Below are 20,136 nucleotides of genomic sequence, written 5' to 3' on the forward strand. Positions count from 1 at the left end.
TTTTGCTTGCAATTATTTGAGAGACTACAGGGGAAATAATGTAGTTCAGTCAGTACAAACCACTTAATTATACACCAATCTTTTTTCCCTTGGTGGATTTATTCCACATACACATTTTCAAAACAGCATATACAGTCTAGATGGTATATAAAAGAATATCGCTGGCACAGCTGTCAGCAGCTTCCATGAAATGACAACCAAGGAAAATACAACTGTGACTGGCAGAATAACTGAGTACATACTACACGGAATATCTCACACATATGATCACCAAAATGGCTCAGTTAAAACCAGTGAAAGACAAAAGTCTGTAAGATATTCAATGAATGTATTTATATTGACAGTGATGCTTTTCAAGCTTTTAAGGTAATTAATAGTTACAGGCATTAAACTACTCAGGTGAGATCTCTAAGTAATGTTTTTCTAAGACAATACAAAGTCTTTTGACTATAGGGCAAGATCTAAGATGTGTTAAGGACATCCAAAAGGTAAGAAAATGTGAGATTGACATTGAAGTTCATTTCAAGTACAAACAACTGAGTATTTATTTCTCAAATGGAATTTCCTGATGACTTCACTTGGAAGCATCTTACAAGATTTATCTTCTACATGAGCTCAGGCTGTTATTTTTAATGCAGTTAAATTACCTATATTTTCAAGTGTAACATGCCTTACCTTGTAACATCGCTACTAGCTTGTTCTTCTTGCTGGAGTTCAGATAATGATGCCTCTCCATTACTTAAACTCTCAATCATAGACAGCTCTGTACTGCTTTGTGAGATGTCTTTGCATTTACTGAGACTTGCTAATGAAGTCACCACATTTGCCAGTGTACTTAAATCTCCCTGACACGCTTCAACCTAAGGGAAAAGCAGAGTTTTTAATCCTCTCATACTGGCAGCAGTCAACTTGCAGTAAATGAATCTAACTTTTACATATATGAAAAACTGTGTGAATGAGCCTATAAGAAAATTATTGTTTTCAGTAAATAAGTAATAATAATGCAGCAACTAAACACTGCAGTGCTTCAAAATATGAAATATTTAGACTTTTACAAGTAATAGCTATCTACTACTTTCTGAAAGAATGCTACAGAAGGTAAGCAAGTGCAGAAAGAGTATTTATCATCTTCACTCACTAGTCAGTCACCAAGACTGTAAGACTGCGCTAGATTATATTTTTTACTATCTTCCTTCCTTTCCTGTGTAAATGAGTCAGTGGTAATAGGGTAGGAGAATGTTTGAAAAGAAGGAATGGATAAAAAGTCACCTTCAAAAGCAAGCAGAAAAAGAATCCTGCTGCAGCCTTTTTTTGGTTTTTACGTCTTCATTTAACTGCTAGGGCACAAGGTGATTCAGTAGTGACCAGCAACTCAGAGGCAGAATGACAAATTTCACACCTTGCCCCAAAAAAGAAATGAATAAGGGAAGTGCATGATTGCAGACAAGTATGCTGCTGCTAACACCAGCACACTACAAGTAATTTAGCTTGTGTTGTCATGCCCTGACAGAGCCAGAAAAGTGAAATGGAATAAACAACTTTTGATGGAGACCTTTGCAGACTGAGCAAGGGAGGCAAAATGCATGAAAACAGTATAAGGTAATTTAATATCAGATAGAAAAATACAAAAGCTTCCTACTGCGTACATGTAGGGAAGTTATCACATGCCTTTAGTGGATCAGTAAGTGTAACAAAATGGAAACAAAAGAAAATCAGCTCAGAAATAAGATTGTTGCTGAGATATCTTTGAAAAAAAGTTAGCAATTCAGGGGAAAAAAAATTAACTGGAATTATGAAATGCACTGTGATAGTGCCACGTGAGGTTTTTTCAAACACCTCACTCTATTGGTACAAAAGAAATACCAAAGTGTCAGGATTGACTAATGCAAAGGAAAACAACACGTCCCTTAAAGGCCTCGAAAAGCGCGGAGGAAGGCATTTACTTTGTAAAGTTTTTAGCACTTTCACTATGCAAAGCTAAAAGCATTCTCGGGAAGAAGAGGCATTTGCAACACTGACTAATGCTGTAAAGGAGTGTTTTAAAATTAATTTAACAAAACAGAAGTACTACAAAAGGGAACACCTTTCCCCCTACACAAAAAATTACAGCAATCAGCTCTGCTTCAATCTATCAGTCATATCATCATCATATACCTTATCTGGAGTCATCAGCACAGTAGGCTCACTTTTTACTGCAGACTGGTGAATGTTAACAAACATTCCTGACTCCAGCAGACCTGTTGATCTGACACAAAACAAGACACATATTAATTTTGATCAGTGTTAGGAATATTTTTTCCTACTTCAGGAAACAGAGATACCTGCTTCTGAGTAGAATTTACATACCTTGCTGTTTCATTGTCTGTTACAAAAGTTGGAGTCGCAGCTAATGGGCTACGAAGATCCTTCCGAATGTAGATCTTTTCTGTAGAAGCTGCACAGTTTGAAGATTTTTCTCTTGACACTTCAATAGGTTTCCTCTCACACTGCACAGCTAACAAAACAACAGACAACTATTAAGTGACATCTGAAATTACAGACTATGAAATGATCCTTTTTTCTCTTTATTTAATCTACAATTTTAATAATTACTCTGAACATAGCTAAAAAAATTGTCATATAACCCATAAACTTGGGTAAAAGAAAACGCATCAATTGGATTTGTTCTTAATGAAATTATGCAGTAGTCACAGTCTGAGACCAAACACACGGACAATTTTTCAAGTCACAATTAAAGAGAAATCCCCTTATACCTTAATTTGGATGAGGATGTGGAGGCTTACAGTTTCACCTTCTATCAATTTCACTATCCCATGCTCTCAGCTCACTTGTAAAGGACTCACGGTACCTTTTTCCATTAACTGAGGGCCTGGGTTGAACTGACATAGCTTAAAAGCCCTTAAAGAAGCTTCCCAAGTTAGGAGCTTAGACAACACAAAGGGAAGGGAACATTCACAAAGTTCAGTTCAGACCACTTAAGATCTGAGTGACATCCTGACCCACAATCACCGACTTCAGAGAAGCAGCAGATTTGTAATTTGAATAGCTCAGTGAAATTAGGTGGAATGAATCCAGGCTTCAGCAAACAGATACACCACCTTGGTTTAGATGGATTAGGGAACATTAAAGTGAGAATTACAGTGTTATACCTTAAGGGGAACTCTCTAGCTGTCAGAATAAATCCCAAAGAAACCAGCTGACAGTTTGATTTTAAATGTTTAAAAAGAAAATTTAATTTCTGGAAAAATGACATAACAGTAGCATAATAATGTTAATTAATAGAAGATATTTACAAAGAACAAATCTTTTAAGAATATGCAGTAAGTTGTGCTTCCACAATTTTAAGTGGTGCAAGTCATTTTATAGATTGGAATAAGAAAGAGCATCACAAACCAAGCCTATATATAATTTAAAATGTGCATAAATACACCAGCCTGAGAAGCACTGGCTACTGGCTAGTGGAGTCTCCTTGATATTGTACGGCACACACAGAAACTGTATAAGCCTATAAAGAAGAAACCTGAATGTTCATTTTTGAAACACAAAGGCAAACAGGAAAAAACCAAACTATTCTTTTTCTTCAATTATGCAGTTTTGGAAAACGTGTAACTAAAGAAAAAAATTAAAACGCATTCAAGTCAGCAGTAGCCTGTGATGCTATTTTAATTTTTACACTGACCAGTATCAGGAAACCAAATGTCATAACATTATCAAGTATTGATGATGCCATCAAATCTATCCCCTAACACATAAGCAGTGCTTTGAAAAGGGTGGGAGGTGGCGGCCAAAGTATTTTATCTTCGCTATCCCTGTGCTCACTAGCTGGATCTAAGCTTGCTGCGAAAGGGCCAAGACTTCTTCAGAGGACAAATAATCCCGCTGAGGGAGTCACAGTACGAGGCAGTGCCGAGGTTTCTTTCCTCTCCCCACTCCACTGAGGAACAAGACTTCTTACACCAAAACAATCCTCTCCTCTGTTCACCCACAACCCAGAGATCCTTTTCCCACCTTCTGACCCCAACCTGATTTTGTTCTGCTTGCGAACGTGGAGGGGCAAAGCACTGCCAGCAGAACTAGAGGGTAAAGAGATAAAGATCAACTTTCACTGCCCCAGATTTTCCTCCATTTCTACATAATTTCTTCTGTGCTGGAAAAGTGTTACTGGCATCTTAGAATCATAGAGTGGTTTGGGTTGGAAAGGATCTTCAAGATCATGCAGTTCTAATCCCCCTGCCGTGGACAGGGACATCTTCCACTGGGTCAGGTTGCTCAAAGCCTCATCCAACCTGGCCTTGAACAACTCCAAGGTTGCAGCATCCAGAGCTTCTATGGGCAATGTGTCCCAGTGTCTCACTACCTTCAGAGTAAAAAACATCTTCCTAATATCAAATCTAAATCTCCCCTCTTTCGGCCTAAAACCATTACCCCTCATCCTATCACTATTTTCCCTGATAAAAAGAGTCCCTCCCCATCTTTCCTGTATGGTCCATTTAAGTACTGGAAAGCTGACAGAAGCAAGGCAGTAAGGAGGGGAATGTCTACAGAAGTTCAAGAAGGTCAGGAAAACAGAGCTGGATGGCAGAGAGCAGAGCACAAGACTAACACCGTGAGTACAGTAACAGTGTGGCAGTAGCAAGGCTAAAGAATGCATCTATTGCTTCATTTTCTGCATATTTAGTACTCTGATATTGCTGTGGTATTGAAATATCGCTACACCCAATATGTGGAAACCTAAAAAGGAACTTGAAGTCTGCAGGAATCAGTAAGAACTGAACTCTAGACCACTACAGATCTCTGTCTTGTGAATAACTGTCTCTGCAGAGTTCTGCCAAGAGTGAACAGCAATTGCCAGCAGCCTCAGTCATGGAAAAAGTGACAAGAAGGTACAAAGATTTGAAACACTCAGTAGCTTAATTTGCATAAAGGAAAACAAAACTATCTATATTACTACGAAGCATATCTTTTGTACTATGAACTTTAACACAGCTGACAGCCAAAATAATTTATACTTATTGACACTTACAATCTTGTTTCATCCCAAACGCAATACATCTCTGCAGCCTACAGTATTGACATCGATTCCGGTGGTGTTTGTTAATGACACAGTCTTTTGTTCCTCGGCATGAATAAACCAAATTCTTCCGTATGCTCCTTTTAAAGAATCCTTTGCATCCTTCACAAGTTACTGCTCCATAGTGACGCCCTAGTTACAGAACAACACATATCATGACATTAATTTTACACTGTTATGGGGGGGTTTTGAGTTTATATTTATTAAAAACAGAATGTTTGCTGTTTTACCCAGAAAAAGAACACTTACTCCCCAGTGGTTACAGTTCTCAAAATACATCGTGGCTATAGAACAATGTAACAAAAAAAGTGAACCATTTTTCTAGTTCAAAGCATGCCAATAGGACAAATTTTGCAAATGGGCAAGCTGGTTATTAAATTCTTGAGTTTGTTAACAGAGATGTTAAAAGACACTAAGAAAATAGGTTAGCAAGAACGTAGAAGAAACTCTTTTTATTTATACATTTATTAGCATTTTTTTTACTATCTCTACTGTCAAGCCCTGTTGTTGCTCATTACAAACTTGTCTGCTGAAACTGTACGCATTAAATCTAATGGAGTGGTGGAAAGTGCAAACATGGCATGTGGCAGCAGGAGGTAATCCACTTCAAAGTTTTACTTTCACCTTTCATTTTCCTCACAGGGTATTGATACCTCCTTAAGTTCTTTCAGTAAAATGAGAATTTCAATGAGAATAATCTAAAATAGCTAATTTTTTTTTTAAAAAAAAAATCAGTTCTGTGACTTTTCTAATGCATAATATTAACATATGAAGATGTCTAGAATACACTACAGAAAAAAGTTTAAAAATTATTTTTCAGAAATGAATTGTTTCGATTCTGCTACAGCAGAAAATACAAATATTACTAAAAAGTACTAGTTTTGATTAAGGCATGCTTGGCATTCCAACAATTTTAATTCTACGATTTTGAAGGAAAAAATATTCTAAAACTGAAGACCAATGATAAACAGTCAAAATTTAAGCTGCGGAGGCACTGTGGCTGCTCTTTGAACTAAGTAGGGCATATTACAGAGGTAAATCTCAACTATAAACTAATTTAAGGGAAAAAAAATATTTTAAAATTCTTTCCTCACTCCTTGCAAATATTTTTTTAGATACATCCATCTTGCCTGCCCAAAGTTTCTAGAAATTCTGATAGGTTTTCTATTTTACTTTGTCACAACCATATTACCACACTATTAGAATTTCAAATTTATGAAAATTTATTTTATATTAAAAGAATGTAACTCAGAAACATTTTAACAGCAGCTAGATTGTGAATACTTAATTTTCCTCCCAGAACACGCAGCTGCTCAGGGCCTCATGGCATTCTCCCCAAATTTACTACTCAACAACTCTGGGCCAGGACACGAGGAATAGCTCCTGGGATCACCAGCTCTGAAGGAACGCTCCAGCTCTCCACCAGGGAGCCAGAGGAGCTTTGCCAATTGGAACAGACTATGCAGATCTTTGCCTTATGTCTGGCAGAATTTTCCTTTGAGATGGGCGAGATCTGAAATGTACTTAGAGATCTAGGAACTATAATTTTTACGCTAAACTTTGCTGTCACAGAAAATTTTTAAATGGGTTCTATTTTCTAAGCAGTTTGTTTTACATCTTACTACTTCTTATGATGACATCCTAACTTTAACCACTCCTACCCTTGGGCCCCCATTTTTTATACACCTTATTTCCACTGCTTCCCAAACGGAGCATTTAGCTGCAGCTGTCATGATTTGATGTTACTGGAGGTCCACCACACAGACTTCACTGATAAACCCTAAGAATTTTCTGATGGAGCAACCATTTCCCTAGTAGTCTAATTTTAGCTAAGTACAGAGCAAACTTAAATGTTTCATCTCTCTTACACCCCATTATCTTCTGTAACAAAGAAAGCACACACAAAAAAAAAAAGGAGCTTTCAGCTAAACCATGTCGAGGAACAGTCCTTAAAATTCTCTCTCTCTAATATAAAAAGACAAGATGCTTCTCAGTAATTCCACCTCTGACAGATCTGGAACACCTGACAGCAGGTGCACATGCCAAGGCAATGTGGGAGACACCAGCACGCTGCTCCCACTAGAACTCTTTCCAGTCTCTTAATATCATTACACAAAATTTAGTGCATGAAACATTTTTCTTTTACTACCACTGCACTCCACTTTGGACAAAATATATGAGTGTACCATTTTAAAGCGTATTTTTTATCAGAATTCTAATGCATTTTTAAAATCTTAATAATGGTTCTTCAAATAACTAACTATACCACATAAATATCATGTTAGCACTATTCTCATGTACTTACAAGTCCTTTGTAACTCCTAGTTTTATGTTTAAAATTACGAACAGGTTTCTCATATATTTCACGAGAACCAGTCAATAGCAAAGTTCACTGCATGACATAATTTTAAGGAAGAAAAATCTCTCAACAGTGCTGCTTAAGTAATTTTATTTTTATCGTGGAAAATAAGATGTATGAGCCTAAGAAAAAAAGGGAAAATCTATTTGGTAGAAAATACTGAAATATCCTATCCTATCCTATCCTATCCTGTCCTGTCCTGTCCTATCTGTAAACCAACAATAAATAAGTCCTATCCATGGACACCAGAGCAATACTTGGTGTAATTCTCCATTTAAAGAGCAGTGTATCCTTTCTGGTTTTGTGTGTATATTATAGAGATTCATGCAAACTGTTACACAGCTTCAGAAGAATATAAAGTGTTTTTATAAAATTGCACCACCTTACACAAAAAAAAAAGAAAGAAAAAAATACCTGATGCCTTGTCTCCACATACAACACACAGATCAAACACTTTATTTAGGCTCTGTTCATTGGGAGAGTTGTCTGTTAAGATCTGGAAAAAAGTGTGATAAAATTTTATTTTTCTTTTTCTTACCATTAAGAAGGATAAAATAAATCTCATGCTTTTTTTTCTCTCAGATAGGGGACCATATCTACAAAGTATAAGGTTTTCTTGGCTACATTTTGCAGTCTTCATAGACACAAAGGAGCTACCTACCATGCTACCGAGCTCCTTTTCAGGACGGAACAAGAACTTTAATACTTCCAAAAAGATTTCAAGATCTCATTTATTTAAATGCTACCTCTGCAGAGTGGACTGAGATTTTGAAAAACATTTAGCATCCACATACTCTTATCTTACCTTTTGTGCAATTTTGTGTTTGCATCCCCTAATGACTAGTTCATAGTACAAAAGAAACTGAAGCACTAAACAGATGGAACAAAAAAATCCCTTGTAAAGGCTACTATAGTTATAGCCAGATTTGTTAACTCCTTTTTTCATGATACACACAAATGGTGGACCAACAGAAAATGTCGTCTGGACGCTACCATTAAGTGGTTGATAGTTTGGCTTTCAGTAACAGTTTGACATCGTTCATTTATCTCTGGTACCTGTAAAGCTGCACTAAGCACATAATATTAGAACCCCAGCACTACAGGGTAGGTGCTGTAGCCTTCCATAAATAAAGCACAGTAAAAAGTCAGTTTAAAAAAAGGAACTCATATCTCACAGTTACCAACTAAACATCATCTTGACAATTATGAAAAGCAGAAAGGAAAAAATTATTCTTCCCATTAAAAACAGATTATAGTTTACAAGCTTTAAGAATTTCAAGCTTCTCCTGCGTCTTACTAGGAAGTCAGACTCTCTCATTCTCGCTCTGCACATTCAAATTCTGATGAAAAGAAAGATAACTTACCAAAAGAGAAAATACCATATCTTCTACAGAGAAAACTAAAAAATCACCTTTTTTTTGAAAATTTGGAAGATAGTATAGAAGATATGCATGGGAATATTTCTTTCCAGTTAGCCTTTGGTAACAATACTGTCTCAGAAATTCACCTATTAAGTTAATTTTTAATATAACATCTTTTTAAGAAAAATAATATCAATGAACTAAAAGAATATTAACCTTTCACTCCTTCCTAATTTCCATTATTAGCATTATGTATTTTCATGATATTATATAGAAGAGATATAAACAAGTCCTTCCATAAATGAAACCTGCACTGAAATGGGAAGTTCCACATAAGGAAGGACTACAGAATTCGGCCCATGAGGAGACAAAAATCCCAAAATCAGAGAACTCATCAGCACAAACAATAAAAATTGATTATTAAGATGAAGCAGAATAGCTGAAGGTGAATCAGATGATGGGGAAAAGGGCCTTGCCAAATGAGTCAAAGTAAAGACAATGTGCAATAAAGGAGAGGTTTTTTTCAGAGCAAATGAATGAGCATCACAAGTGAAGGCTACAGAACAACAGAAAAGGCAAAAGGGCAGGTGAAAACATCATTTAGGGGAGAAAATATGAAAGATCCCAAAGAGGATGCAGTTGAACAACAAATGAATGGTACAACCAGAACTGGAGCTTTTAATTTGTTGCCCAGACTTTCCCTATACCTGAATTTTGCTTTCTAAACCAGTGTGGCACACTTGACATCTATTTTACACTTTTGTTGAGGATTCCTCAAAATACAAAATGTATGATATGGTTATATATGCTTAAATGCCTCTCCATAGGATTGACTTTTGTTACTGCTCCCCTGTTCGTAACAATCAAATTCTTTGGAAGTACCTTGGATGCCCATTTGCAAAAATTTGTGAGTTTCAGAAAAATATGTAATATATAATGCAGAATTACTTTTCAAGCTTCCACAACAAATGGGTAGTGAATCACAGTAGTGGACTGGCTTCCAGAAGAGCACAAACTAAAAAGATATGGGGTTCTCAGTTGAAAATACTTGAAAGAGGATGTCATAGCGATTTATAAAAACATCAGAATCTTTTACAGCTCTTTATTATAGCATAAGAGACACTATTAAACAGCTCTCTCAGAAGATCAAATCAACTGAAGTATTCTCTGCACAACATGCGATTATACTACGGGATATTATACAGACCAAAGTACATATAGCCTATATGAATAACAAAAAAGGTTGTTACAGTTTAGTGGCAGCTATCAAATATGATGATCTCACTGCAGTCTTCAAATCAGGAGGTTGCTCTAAATCATCAACTTATGGAAGTGAAAGGATATGCTCAGAAGGATCATTATTTTCTTGCCTAGTTTTCAGTATTTTTCCTTAAGCAACTGTTTCTGGCCATTATTTAAGTCTCAGCTCCTGGACTTAATGGGCTGAAGCTATCCTAATGCTGCCTGGCCTACCACACTGATGTATTTTTACAGCAGTATAAATGTACGTGGGTAAACAATACACAATAACTACACTTCAGCTGGAGCACAGTGATCTCCTTCATGCGGAAGGAGCTCACATCTCCCAGGTCTTCTGTGCATGTTCTTCACACTATTTACATCAGTGCCATCCCATCCTTGACACAGGAAGATACGGGGCAGGATGCCTGGAAGTTGGAAGATGAGGACTGAGGAAGCAGCACATATAACGTGCATGGGAGTAAGGTGCATTGGGGACCAGTTTAGGAATTTACAACCCTTCTTGGTTTAGTCGGACACTAGTTAACCCACAACCTGGTAGTATTATTTTCCCACCTCCACTAAGTAACTCACTTCCCTACTAAATAGCCTCTCTGAGAAACTACCTGCGAGTACAATTCACACAGCTGAACAGTAGTTACAACAGCATACAAAAAAAGGAAAACAAGCATAAGGAAATGTTAAGTGATAAAGACAGTAGAGAAAATAGTATGTTTTTCAACAATACACGAAAAGAGATGGAGACTCAATGAATGAGAAATAAAGAAGGACAGTTGGTATGTCAGGAGCTAGAAAGGACAATACAAATAACAGTATTCTTTCTGATGTCACAAGCCAGGGTATAAATTTTAAAAGCAATAAATTTACAAAGAAAAAGAGGTGTCTTCATAATTTTTAAGTATCCACACTGAGTCCTACTGCAAGGAAAAGCAGACTGTTAAAAAAAAGTCAAAAAAGGAGAACCCAGACAGACATATTTGGAAATAAAACATCTCTTCTTATCCCATTTGAACCAAAATTACAAAATAAAGTGGATTATCTACCTGGATGTGTTGTGCAGATATATCAGGGGATGCAAAAAACAGTTGGTTGACACCTGCAGCATCTGGAGTTGCTAGGATAACTTTTCCTGGAGTGGAATCTTGTCTGGCAAGGATCACCTTGCTTGGGGTAGAGCCATCATGATTTGTTAAGATGAACTGCTTTCCTGCTGAGCTCTGATCAAGTGCAGTAACAATCTGAATCTTCTGGCCCGTCTGCTGATCTGTGACAATCTAATAATACATTTATCTCAAATTGTTATGGTAATTTAAGTTCACCTTTGGGGCCCAATCTGGGCACTTGAAGAAAATGGGAATTTTGTGTTTGACATTTGTGAAGCAGGATTGTCTTCCCCTCTGTCACACAAAAGTGAAGTAAACCCAGGCCAAACCTTGGATTCTCACTGTATTTGAAACGCATTTCCATCCAGGGTGCTTGAAGTCAAAAACCCGAGTTCATACTCAAGTTTTACAACTAGCCCATCCTGTTGCAATACTACTGAAACCTTTGACAATTCTTGCACCCGGAATTCAAGGTACGCCTGTAGCTCAGCTCTAGGACACATCCAAAAAACTTCTTCAAAACATAAATGAAGAATTCCAAGAGAAAAATGTATGAGTATCAAACAGCAAGAAAACAAATGATGTTGTTGCACTTATACACACATTGTAGGCTTCATTTTTGGGGGGTCTTTTTGTTATATAATAAGTCAAACAGAATTTCTGTCTCTGCGATTTTTTTTTCTGTTTTTAAAGGAAAAGCTTGTTTCATGTTTCATTTCATAATCAAGAACAGACTGGCAGACTGTTTTTTCCATTTTATCCCTATTTTCAAGCACAAATACAGAAGAACTTTATTGAATAATCCTCCACTAACCTCTATTTTCTGCCAACACTGTCAGAAGATTATAATCCTCAGAGAAAATAATCAATATCCCATGTATCTTCCATTACAAACCTCACTTTTAGTCACTTCCTGCCTTTCTCCATCAAAATGCCAATAAGAAAACTGCCTGATTTATTCTCGAGACTGAGGAGAATCATCCTACAAACACTGTTTCCTGCAATTTTTAAATCACAGGTCAATAAAATAAATCCTTTTTTTTTTTACTATAACCAAACATTTACGTCTATCTGTCCATCGCTAACATTTATAGGGTCCTTATTACTGATGAAATCATTTATTTCATGATCTAACACTTATCATAACTACTTCCATGTAATTAGAGCAGCAATATTAATTATATTTTTTAAGTGGAGAACAAGGGCACAAGGAAGTTGAATGAGGCATAATTTCACACAAGCCTTTACCAATGTTGCTACCGGACCTTCACAACCAGCTTATTACTTTCTCTAGGTGATTTCTCAGTATACTTAAATTTGCTTCAAAAACCTGTATATAGCTTATGTTTTAAAAAGATAAGCAGTGAGAGATAGAAATTGCAGAGCATCTCTGCAAAAAAAAATAATAAAAGCTTATTTAAGAGAGAAATTCAGGTAAAATGACAAAATTCCAGATGCTAAAGATATAAGGAAAGGAGGTAAATTATTGGTAGATTTGGGGTGTAAGGTGGGAAGACAATGCAAACCCCCTCCAATGGTTATCAACATGATTAATACAGGGTTTTCCATTCAGTTTTCCCAGACATTGACAAGTCTGGGACCACAAATGACTACAATAGTCCCTTATTTCTCCTTTCAATTCCTTTATGTTGGTTCTATATTCTTTAGAAGGCAAACTTCCTTGCCCTTTTAAGTCCCTTCTTTGCTTCACTTCCTTCCATTCCATTTTTCTTTATTTACAATCTTTATTTCTCCCGTGTCTTTTCTGGCTATTTCCAAAGTAGCTAATGTTCCCTTCTCCTTCTCTCCAAACACATCTACTTTATTTGGATTAGGAGAAATTCAATGCATGTTATCCTGAATAACGAATAAATAATGAGTATGATGCTGTTTCCCGAATTTCCATACCTGCTCTTTGAAAGACACTCTTATCCAAGATCTCTCTCCCTATTATAACTTAAAAGTACAACTATGCATACACCAAAAAGCCATAGACTTGATCTACATAGGTTTATACGAAGTATGGAACAAAACTAATTAAAAAAACAGCGTGTTCCAACAACGAACACACAAATTGGAACTACAGTTGAAATGACTTCTTTGTATACATGCTAATTTATGTTTTTATCTATTGCAGTCCAGCTTCATAATTTAAAAGCAACACAAATTTGTAGACAAATACAGAAGGACAATCAGTAGAAGAACCATTACTACTTCACACAATTCATTTCACCACCTATTTAACAGTGTCCCAATTCTTTAAATGGCTTCCTGCAGTTCTAGGAGGATGTCCACCTAGTTTTCACTACATGATATAGTAGGTACAGTGTTACAATAAGACCCCCACAAAGCTATTCCATCTGCACAAATCATTTCTGTAGCTGACAGAGGCCTAAGATCAGTTTAAACAATTCAACATAGTCTGCCTGCAGCTGGCCACTTATGGACATATACCTGCAAAAACTCCACCTAAAGTGCAATGGGACTCTGAAAAGTGGAGCAGTTCACCAAAGTATAACAATTTGCAGTACCTAAGTGTTTACGTAAGAGGAAAAAATGATCAAAAATAAAACAACTTCTCAAGGGAATCCATTAGGGCTCAGTCACAACACATTATGTCTCTTAATAATCTGAAACTCGATATTGCTAAAGGGATAACGTTATAAACCAGGAATATATTCAGGATTGTCTGCTTAATTAATACATTTCCCCCAAGTATTACAGTTAAGCACCCTGATGATAATGGAGGATGGTATTTTCCTTTATTGTTTGTAAGCCTTATCTGTTAACAAGTTTTGACTTCCATTTGAACATAATTTCAATAAAGAAAATACCTCAGTAATTCTGTGCTTCTATTTTAGAAAAAATCCTCAATGTCTAAACACAGAGGCTCATCCATCTGTTTATAACAGAGCTGGTTTTGAACAGAAATGTCTGTTTAACAACAAATTCAACTCTACAAAGGGTGACTAATGAAATATGTTTTAAAAGTACATTTTACTGAGGATTTTGTATTTCAAGATTTCAGATAAATCTTTATGCTTACTTAAAAATAATACAGGAAAAATACTGATTGAAAATATAAACTCAAAATGAATAAATTTAACATCTGGTTTGAACATTTTATTGAAGTGTGTTTGCTCCTATGAGCTACTTTACTCATCACATAAATTCTGCTTTGAGGAAAGCTTTCATTACTAAATTCTACTTCATATCTAATTTATTATTATTTATATTGGTGACATGTTTGTAAGTGCCTGTTACAGGAAGAATGCCATTAAACTGAGTGTCATTCCACACATATGAAGAGACAACCACTGCCCCAAAGCACTTACCATCCATTTTGAAACAAGAATCAATGAGCATAGTGATAAAAAGACAAGGGACAAAGCAGCTGCGCTAGGAACAAGTGATTTTCCAGCAACACGAGATAATGACTAACTACATGAAGGTCCTAAAGATACAATCCTTCTATGTCCGCTATAGTTGCAGTAATTAGTGCCTAACCAAATGCAGTTCTCACCTCTCCCCGAAAAAGCTGGCACAGAAGGGTTAGGAGTCTGCCTCTGGCTTTGAACCAACAGGCCTGTCCAGCTGTTCAACAATAAAGATTCAGGGGTTTATGAGTCGTCATCCCACATTCAGACCCTGGTGCTGAAAGCACATTAAACGGCTTCACACATGGACGTAATAGCATACACGTGTTGACAAGGAAAACAGAGGGTAAAGTCAGAGTGGTTAATTGATTAACATAAACTAGTTAATAAAAGGTACAGCTATACGCAAAGTGCAGAAAAGGAGTGCAAGTAGCTGAAAGAGTAAAAATCTACTGGATAAATAAGATGGGTATAGTGACCAGAGCACAGCTGGGGGGGGATAAAACAAAACAAAAGACCATGTAGGGAGGGGTCAGTTGTGAAGAGTCTTGGAAGACAGGACAAAGCTTGAATGCAATGCACCAAAACAGGAAAAAAACAGTGGAAAATACTGAAGAATTAAGACAGCAAAAGAAAAAAGCAGCCAAGATCATACTAGCAGCCGGCTTGCTTAAATTAGAGCATTTCTGTATGCAACAACATGTATTTGAGAATAGTTTTTAATTTATTCTGCAGTTGATATTTTCCTCTAGCATGACATTTAAAAATAAAACATTTGCATGGACTTGCACTGACTTTTTATGGATAAAATATAAAATTTTATTCCCAAAATCTTCCTAATCTCCATATACAGACATCTAACTACATACATTGCCAAGAACTCCTTCTTTCACTTGAATTGGAGATTATGACTTGGCCAGGTTATGAATTAGCATATTGGGACACATAACACTGGTTGGGACAATCAAAAACCAGTATCCTTCTCAGACACTAGAAGGATAGAGACATTGGGGTTGCCTTGCATTTTTTCATTACTTGTATCAACAATATAGTGCAGTCTATCTCTCCCTCCTTGCTCCAAAATGTAGAAATGTTCCAACAAATCACTTGAATTACCAAAAAATTACTAGCTTTTAAAGAGACAAATCATTGCAGTATTGGGAGAAGTCTTTTTCTGTTCAATGGTTAATATTTTTGGTAAATCTTAAAGTTCTTAGGAGAAATAAAAGTAAAAAAAAAGCAGAAGTATTGGAATGATGCTTTATTCCTTTTTGTATAGAGATGGTATCTGCCACCCGGGGCAGAACATTTACATTCCAGCAAATAAATAATATGACAGAAATAAAAAAGAATCATATAAGAAAACTGGTAGAATCCAATAGTTGATCTCTGCTTTTAAAACGTATCAGATGAAGCGTACCTGGATACGTTGTGGTAAAGAGAGGCCTGAATCTGCAGGGACTATCTGTATTCGTTGTGCTGTCCCATCCATTAGTGTCTGTGTAACAGCTCCCTGGGAATGGGAAATCTAGAAAGAAGAAACAAATGTAAGAGACTGACAATGGATACGTTAGGTCTGTGCAAAAATAACTGTTGGTTTTGTCACTGCAAACTGTGCTGCCTACTGTGGATTAAACTTTTATTTAACCGTGTTCATGTTGTATGTAATTTTAAACCACAAAATTTGGTTATGATTCTGTTTTCACTGTTTATTCTTTTCCATATTATACTGTCAAATAATGATGGGAAAAAAGCAAATTTGAGCAACTGTGTTGTATTATTTCAAAGGAGGATGTAAAGGAGTGGGAACTGCTAGCAATATCAATCAAGCATTTGGCCAGGGAACCATCAATGATCTACAGCTCGACATTGGTTCCAAAAATTTTGTAACAGAAATGAGAGCCTTGAAGACGAGGAGGGTTGTGGATACACTTTTGCAATAGACAACTATCAGTTGAGGGCCGGTGTTGAAGCAGGCCCAGGTAAAGTAACTCGAGAGGTTCCAGAAGAACTGAACACTGATGGTTCAACAGTTGTTTGACATTTGCACCATACCGGAAAATCAAAAAAGCTTTACAAATGGGTGCCGCACGGGCCAGATGCATTTCTTTTGTGCAACAAACCCAAACCATTTCTGATTGCATTGTGACATGTGATGAAAAATAAGATCCTACATGAGAATTGACCATGTTCCGTGCAGTGGCTGAACTGAGGTGAAGCACCAAGACACTTTGCCAAACTGCAGCTGCATCAAAAGAAGCTTTTGGTCACTCTTAGGTGGTCAGCAAGTGGAATCACCCACTACAACTTCTTATACCCTGACAAAACCAGTACAGCAGAGTAGTATTGCCAGGAAATCAACAAAATGCACCAAGAACTGCAATATTTACATTATTAATCCAACATTAGTCAGTCTAAAAGGATCAATTTTTCTCCATGTCCAACATCTGACTGCATTCTTGCAAATGACTCTATGGAGGCTGCATAACCTGGGCCACAAAACTCTACCTAACCCAACTTACCCACCAGGCCTCTCTCCCACAGATTACCACATTTTTAAGCATCTCAGCAACTTCCTACAAAAACAAGCAGCAGCTCAAAAACCTTTGATGGTTTCATGTTCTAAGACTCCAGAATTCTATGCTAATGGAACAAATAGACTTGCTTCTCGTTGGCAAAAATGCGTAGATTCTAACAGTTCTTATTTTGTTTAACACATTTTACTCTAAGCTGAGATAAACAGCTTTAAAGTTGATGGTTAAAAATGGCAAATATTTTTGCACCTACCTTAAGGATGGATGCACTGCTTTAATAGATGAAACCTTACAGTTTCACCAACTTCCAATTTCTCTGCACAAGGCTACGAAAACTCTGACACTCTTACGGTAAAGGGAATGGAAAAGCTTGTAATCTAATTTAATAGCTCAGTTTTGCTAGTTAGAAAATTCTGTTTCAGTGTTTTAAATCCATTTTGAAATACCTCCCAATCTGAAATTTAGAAACATGTTATGTAAAATAATTCATTGTTGACAAATCCATGTAAGTCAATCTGATTGAATATTTATTAATTGATGTTCATGAGACACAATATCTTTCATTACGGTCTCGCTACATTTACAGTAAAATATTTTTACCTTAATGGCTTACTTAAAGTGACAAAAGAATTTCTGGTGTGGAAACACAGCAACTGGCCTTTTCTGTTCTGCTTTTCTATTAAAGCGACAAAACCTGATCAACAGAATTCTGTATCAGGAAACTCTCAAGAAAATTAAGAGAAAATTAATGAAATGCTTTAACCTGCCAAGCGGTGTATCTTAAAACAAATTTCAATCTCTATGTGAATGCCCTTGGACACAATTTGTAGCCATGCTTTAACAGTTATCAGTATTATAAAAATTCTTCACATGCTACAACTAAGGGTTTATGGGGAGAAGGTATTATTTATACATTATATTATCTGTCAATAAAATTAGTAAGTACAGCTGCTATCTGCAGTGTCTTGACCAGAAAGGTCAGACTTTCATAGCACAAGGGAAGTTTGTCTTTACAGTGTACAGATACCTTAAAACTGAAATTTTTGTCTAAAATTCCCAAGTAATTCCCTGAACTTTTTGCATTTCAAAAACTCTGGAACATCCTGCAATTCTGTATTAATAATAAAAATGCTCCTCTTCAACTGCCCCTCCTTTCCGCCCCAAGAATTAATTTAGAGAATATATATCTATTTGTAGTAAAGGTATTGTTTTGTTACAGGTTGAGAAGCTTATTCATTCCTCCTGGATCAGCTTTCTGATTTTGCAACCACACCACCATGTAAACACCAGTACCAGTAGAAGAATGGAGGTAAGAACACACAGCTGGAGGTGAGTATGAGAAGGGGAAGGAGTGATGAGTAAGACTGTTAGCAGCAGAAATATAAACTCCCATCAGCCTAAGCTGATAATGAAATTTAACCCAAAAAGGCATTACTTTTGGTAGCAGTCTCGGCTCTTATAACCTATTTGCTTCTATCCCTTCAGTTTGGTAGGTAAAACTGCTGGGTTCATCATTCAGTGATCTGGAAGAGGACACTGACGCAGTTTAAAAAGCAGACTAGCAGACAGACAGACAAACAAGGGCTATTCTTAATACACATCAAATCTTCAATTCAGATATCCACAACGCTCAGAAGCAGGCACATCAGAGCAAATGAGAGTGGAATTAATCCTCTGGAGGGATTGCTTAATCTGCCAGCAGCATCAAAAGAAATGCTTGTCAAACTACTGCCAACATTTTCAAAGACTGCTGTTTAAAAATGTCTGCTTTTTCATGAGTATGAATACTGTCCGTATTAAAACCATTTATCCATTTCTTTGGTTAAGTAAAGGAAGCATTCCTTATACAGCAACATTTACAGTTTAAAAGAAATACTTTCAAGCGACCCGTACACGTGATGCTTCATAAGCAATTCGAGTCTTACATGAATTATCTTTGCTTTACAAAATAAGCTACGTATTCAGGACCGTTCTAACTTCGCTCCCTTAAAACACCATGATCTACATGCTGTGTAAGGTAAAACTGCTCTTCGATGCCACAAAACGTCAGCTTGACAGTTCTATACAGAATATAGTTTTTTAATTGCAGTTAAAAAAAAAAAGTACTGAAAAGAACAACCTGCTCATGGCAGCGGGGTTGGAACTAGATGATCTTTAAGGTTCCTTCCGATTCAAACTATTCTATGATTCTATGACTACTCTTACCCACAGTTCCAAACTATCTGTGCATCTCTGGAAGTTCTCTGACTGTGGCACACAGATTCTGCACACAGGGTACAGAAAACAAAATCCAGAAATTAGCAGAAACAAGAGTACATTCTTCCTTTTGGCTTAAACAAAATAACAAATATTTTACAGTGAAGAGCACGGCCTTTTCTAGCAAAACCAAAAATGACAACCGAAGCAATTACTCAATTGGAAAGTAATATCTATGTGCTGAGAACTCTCTTGATTGTAAAATTTTTAACTGCAAGTGAACAAAAGTAATTATACAACCAGACAGCTCTCTGAAGACCACTACAGACCCAAAACGCAGAGCTGAACAGTTAGCCACTTACTGGAAACACTGCCAGATCTTCCTTAGCTTCATTTCTATGGGAAAAACTTTAGCAAAAAAGACTTTGCAGCATAACTTTAAAACAAACATAAGTTATTCTAGTCTTCCATGGGAGAGTCTCTAGAAGCTTTGCATGTACTAAACCCTTGTGATTTTGGCCTTTGCATATCAGTCTGTACATTTTATGATCCACTGACTCTTAAACGGGACTCAAAATTTATGTACCTCTCCCACTTGCTGTTCAATAATTTGATGGGCCAGTTCCTCTATGGTTGCCATGATCTTTAGCCACCAGAATTTCCTGTCAAAGAAAGGAAAGAAGATTCTTAAGATCTCTAGCCTCAATAGTGAATATATATTGGACTGAAGTATGTTCATGGTTGTCTGAAGGTGACATCCCTTCAGAATATAAAGTTTCATTGTACTACAGAAGTAATAATTTACTTTCCATTTGTAAACTTATATATCTTTTTATTCAAATGACTCACCCTGAGACTTCCTATTTTTTGTCCTC

The 20,136-nt window shown here is 36.5% G+C and overlaps 1 protein-coding gene across 7 annotated transcripts in view; it reads right to left on the reverse strand.

The window, feature by feature from the left end:
* Positions 1 to 20,136, reverse strand: part of NR2C1 (nuclear receptor subfamily 2 group C member 1) — a 52,939-nt gene that overhangs the window by 13,626 nt on the left and 19,177 nt on the right. For 3 of the 7 annotated variants that reach the window (XM_054053262.1, XM_054053253.1, XM_054053268.1), the window contains 7 exons: positions 15,952 to 16,059; positions 11,095 to 11,325; positions 7,845 to 7,926; positions 5,024 to 5,203; positions 2,347 to 2,494; positions 2,155 to 2,245; positions 676 to 860 (listed from right to left, as the gene is read on the reverse strand). In XM_054053262.1, coding sequence (XP_053909237.1) covers positions 676 to 860; positions 2,155 to 2,245; positions 2,347 to 2,494; positions 5,024 to 5,203; positions 7,845 to 7,926; positions 11,095 to 11,325; positions 15,952 to 16,023 — 989 coding nt within the window. In that variant the 5' untranslated portion in view covers positions 16,024 to 16,059. Of the gene's footprint in view, positions 1 to 675; positions 861 to 2,154; positions 2,246 to 2,346; positions 2,495 to 5,023; positions 5,204 to 7,844; positions 7,927 to 11,094; positions 11,326 to 15,951; positions 16,060 to 19,847; positions 19,924 to 20,136 lie in introns of those variants that run through there. The other 4 variants (XM_054053281.1, XM_054053289.1, XM_054053246.1 and 1 more) reach the window with 3 other exon arrangements.

The sequence above is a fragment of the Cuculus canorus genome, chromosome 1 (genome assembly GCF_017976375.1).
Source record: "Cuculus canorus isolate bCucCan1 chromosome 1, bCucCan1.pri, whole genome shotgun sequence".
NCBI classification, from domain to species: Eukaryota; Metazoa; Chordata; class Aves; order Cuculiformes; family Cuculidae; genus Cuculus; species Cuculus canorus.